Source organism: Phytophthora parasitica (assembly GCF_000247585.1).
Source record: "Phytophthora parasitica INRA-310 unplaced genomic scaffold supercont2.529, whole genome shotgun sequence".
NCBI classification, from domain to species: domain Eukaryota; phylum Oomycota; class Peronosporomycetes; order Peronosporales; family Peronosporaceae; genus Phytophthora; species Phytophthora nicotianae.
The window spans coordinates 1-4,526 of record NW_008649515.1 but is presented as its reverse complement, the minus strand read 5'-3'; the positions used below and the strand labels follow the sequence as shown (position 1 = coordinate 4,526).

Genomic DNA, 4,526 nt, shown 5'->3' with positions numbered 1-4,526 from the left:
CAGTAAATTGTCTTAAGTAGACTAAATCATACAATTACTGAATTCGAAACGTACGGTCATCTGTTTCTAAACGAGATTAGAAGTGATTTGCTTTTCAAAAGTTGGTACTTAACCTATCCCATAACACTTCCACAAAAGACACATTCGACCGCGACCTACTGAGTAGTCTTTGATTTTTCGTCGAGAGCTGATGAACGACTCAATCCTTCTTGTCCAACCTTTTATGACTTTTTTGTGAACGTAATCCCGGAATTACAGTGCAGTATTGCTTACGTACACCTCGGGGTACCAATTCCAAAGTACTTATTCAATTTCACCTATCTAAGCTGAAATTATCCAATTTGAAGCAACCACTGAAGGTTCTGCAAATTCACCTGACAGTTATCTTTGAACATATCTTAATATTGCACAGACAAATTTTAACAAAGTCATCTGCAAAACTAATGTAGGGTACCGGTTCCAGAATCGTACTTCCTGCTGAAAAATTCAACTTTGAAGCAACTACACAAGTTTGTATAAATCCACCTGACCGTTCTTCTTTAACATATCTCCATAACTTACTCATGAGTTCTTATCGATTGAATCGCAGAACTGATGTATGGGTATTGATTCCAAGCACTTATCTGATGTCATTGTTTGTACAAGAAAAAGTGGGAGGTTAACGGAGTAACTGATGTTGTCCCTATATGTGTTTACGTGGATGCCGGTTCTAGACTTTCGGCTATCAATGAAGCAAAGGCTAAATTATCAGAACGCTCCAAAATGAAAGACCTTGGTAAAGCCCATTATTTACTTAAAATGGAAATTAGAAGATATAAAGCACGAACGCAGCCAGTCTCTTGCAACACAAGTATATATAGGTTTATTAGACAAGTTCGAGACGACAGACTGCACAACTGTGGTAACTTCACAAGCCACAAGTATTGTTTTAGAAAAGGAAAAGTCGCTTACAGCTCAACAAATAGCAGTGCAGCCATTTGATTACCGTGGACTGGTAGGCTCGCTCATGTATCTTGTTAGAGGTACAAGGCCAGATATTGCTAATGCAGTAAGATAATTAAGTAAGTGCCGTGGCATAGATTAGGAATGCCCATGTAAGACTCCTTTTTGCAACGAGAAATACCTAACGTATCAGAACTCGTGAAGCACCCCATACCAGATTCTGGGTGCCTGCTTCAGTCGGTACAGGCTTTTGAGTAACTTACACACTTCGCCATTATGGCGGTTTCTAAGCCCTTCTGGTGGAATCATATAAATTTCCTCCAATAAATATCCATTCAGGAACGCTATGGAGACATCCATTTGGTGGATGTATTAATTCTCAATTGTTGCAAGTGCTAAAACTAATCGCAAAGACTCATATCAGGCAACGGGTGAGAATATTCACCGTAATCAATCCCGAAATGTTGGTGATTCCCTCTTACAACTAATCTTGCCTTGAACCGATCCACAGATCCATCGGTATGGTATTTTACATATTATACCCAATGACACCCTAATGCCTTCCTTCTTTTTGGTAAATCTACCATTTGTCATGCCTTATTGGCCAGTAGTGTCTGGTATTCAGCCTCGAGTGCACCCAGCCATAATTCCCGGTATGACCCTGCTATCGCCTTCTTTAATGAAGTCGAAATCGGAATGCGGGTTCTGCTAACTCTAACACCTAATATCGAATTAATAGTGACTTTGTACCCACTTAACCGCGGATTTCGTTGCCTTTTGCGCTGAGAGCACGGTCGTATCTCAACAAAGTCATCATCTTTTCTAACTTTTTATTCCGAAATAGGTAACCTTGGTGGTTCTCCCATGGCCCTGGGCGAGTGTATGTCATCCTGACTGATCGGTGACTCATCATACCTTATTCGATCGTAATCAGCTCCCACAGTTACACTATGTTGCACTATCTCCCACAATTGGGGGACTGGGAATCGAGCTATCGACATTGTGGTACATACTACCTGTACAGGTCATTGTATCTTCTGTCTCAGCAGTAGTTAATTGGTGATTTCGTTTGGGAAAAGACCTGCTTATCGCTGCTAACTGATCGGTCATGTCAAACCGTACACTACGTGACACCAAAAGCATATTGTTGACTGTATCCAGCAGACGACAGCCTTATAGTCTTCCGAAATCCCAAGAAATTTGCATTTTAGACCTCTTGACCCTAGCTTTTTATCTGTCCCTTTTGTACTAGGTATATGGGAAAAGCATGTGCTACCCCATATCTGAAGAATATTACCGTCAGGTTTCTTACCATGAATTGCCTCATATGGTGATCTGTTGTCAAGTCTAGACGTTGGCATCCCATTCGACACTTGCATATTTAATCGCTTCTGGCCACCAGCGGGCTGGTATGGCTGCTGTTAAAACCGAATTTCTAAGCTGTCTCATCAGTGTTTGATGACATCTCTCAGCACTACCGTTCTCTTCCTGACTTTTTACATTCGATTTCTCAAATAATATTTATTTGGCTGGAGGAACGTTGTCATTTTCTGATTAACGAATTTAGTACCACCATCACTTCTAATTATTTTTACTGTGTACTGTTCAAATTGCTTTTTGAGTAGCAAAATCAAATTTACATAATGTGTGTACACTTCTTTTGTTGATTTCATCACATAAATTCACTTATAAGATGTAGCATCGTCTACAATTGCTAATGTATAGTGATATCCAGTTCCTCCATATGTTCCATTCACTTTTATCTTTTCCATAGTGTCCATGTGCAAGGTATGCAATGGCTATTTAACACGCGACCCAATAAGATTGGTATTCCTCTAACCAATTAATGAGCAAAAATTGTCATTAGTCTGGCCTTGAGTGCATGACCTAATCTGAGGTGCTACTTTTCCATCAAAGCAATTCTCTGTTCATTAAAATATGTCTTGCTCACTGCATTGACCTTACTATGGTTGGAAGAAGGCAGATAGTACACCGCTCTCTTTTGTACTGCTGCAAATAGGAGCTGGCCATTATAGCTGAACACGTACAGAAACTCCCCATCCCGAGATTGCATGTGATTATACCCTTGTTTACCAAATGGCATGCGCTAATTAAAGTACTCTCGCATTGACGGTCAAACGCAATGTTTCTTATCATCAAACGTAATGACTTATGAGATGGGACTGCAACATGCATTTGTATTGAACCAATTAAAGTAGTATCTGAATTACTACCATTACCATTCTCAAAACTGTGGCTGATGCCTTTCTGTAGCCTCTCGAACCAACTTTTGTCAGAGCTTATGCCGCATCCAGGTCCTGTATCAACAATCCACAGATCATTCGAAACGGTTAGTTGACGTAACCAGCTTAAATATGAACCATATTTTGTACGTTCAATTGGGTTCACTTGTCCGAAAGACAAAAGACATCCCCCGTTGTCCATCTCCGAGTCACTTTTCTCGGTCTCTGACATCTTGAATTCCTCATCCATTTTGACACCCCTTGGTGGTTCGTGGGTCGCCCTTGGCTTCTTAGTCACATGCTGAACCGTGGCAATCTTTTTGGCGGTGCTTGGAGTTCCTTTCGACAGTTGAGTCTGGATGTCGGTCCAAAACATGGGTCTACCCTGCCATCACGCGCTCACACTGGGCCTTCTGATGCCCTTCGCTGAAGCAGTAAAACACCCTTGACCTTGAACACTGGAGTTGATATCCGACTTACGCTTCTTGGTGGCTGATGCGGGTCACCAAACCGGTCCATTCTGACCGACAATCGCTTTCTTGGACTTGTCAACGAACAGATTATTCAGGGTGATCTCCACCTTGTCTGCCATGAACGATTCCTTCGTCAACTCGATCGATGATGCCCAAATCTCACAGGGAAGTTGCTCCAAAACTAGCACGCATATCATCGTCTCCTTCATCATCTCCGTTTCGAGGACCTTCTTCGCCTTCCGATTCATCTCATTTCGCGCTTGATTCAGCTGCGAGAACAGGTGTCCTTCCGATTCGAGTTGAGAATTCGATTCCACCGGTTCGTCAGCGACACAAATCCACCAGCGTTACCGAGCCCAAAATACGCCTAAGGTGTTGCCAAATCACGCACACCTCCAAGTATCTAACGTCATCTGGCAAGGACAACATAAACGCGTTTGTTAGAGTCGTGTTGAGAACATGGCGCATGGCGGCCTTTCGCCACACCATGATCTCTCTTCGCATAGCTTTCCGCTCTTTCTCTGGAGCTGCCTTGACGTCCTCATTCAATAGACGTGGTGGTGTTGACTCCAGGAAGTCCCTCATGCCAACATTTGGTTCAGGAAGACCTTTCTCGAAGAGCTCGTTCTCAACACCCAGGTCTAATCTCACCACGTGCGTGAGTAGCTTGTACTTCCAACTAGTGTACTCAACTTGCTGACCGGAGAACTTCTCCAGGCCAACGCGCGCGGTCTTCTCTTGTTGCTTCATGTTAGTCATCCGTAGTATCTGAAATGTTGTTATCTTGAGCGTAGTTACAGTAGGTGGTGTAGTTAACCGTCAGACGGAGCGACTAATTCAAAAGTGAATACCGTCCTCAGCTCTTCAT

General features: G+C 42.6%; 1 protein-coding gene across 1 annotated transcript; it reads right to left on the bottom strand.

The window, feature by feature from the left end:
- Nucleotides 1–3,687: 3,687 nt before the first annotated feature.
- PPTG_25011 (hypothetical protein) lies at nucleotides 3,688–4,408 on the bottom strand (the record flags this gene model as incomplete). The annotated part of the gene is made up of 2 exons (XM_008919139.1): nucleotides 3,688–3,927; nucleotides 4,001–4,408. The coding sequence occupies 2 exons, from the start codon at nucleotides 4,406–4,408 to the stop codon at nucleotides 3,688–3,690; spliced, it is 648 nt and encodes a 215-aa protein (XP_008917387.1).
- Nucleotides 4,409–4,526: the final 118 nt, after the last annotated feature.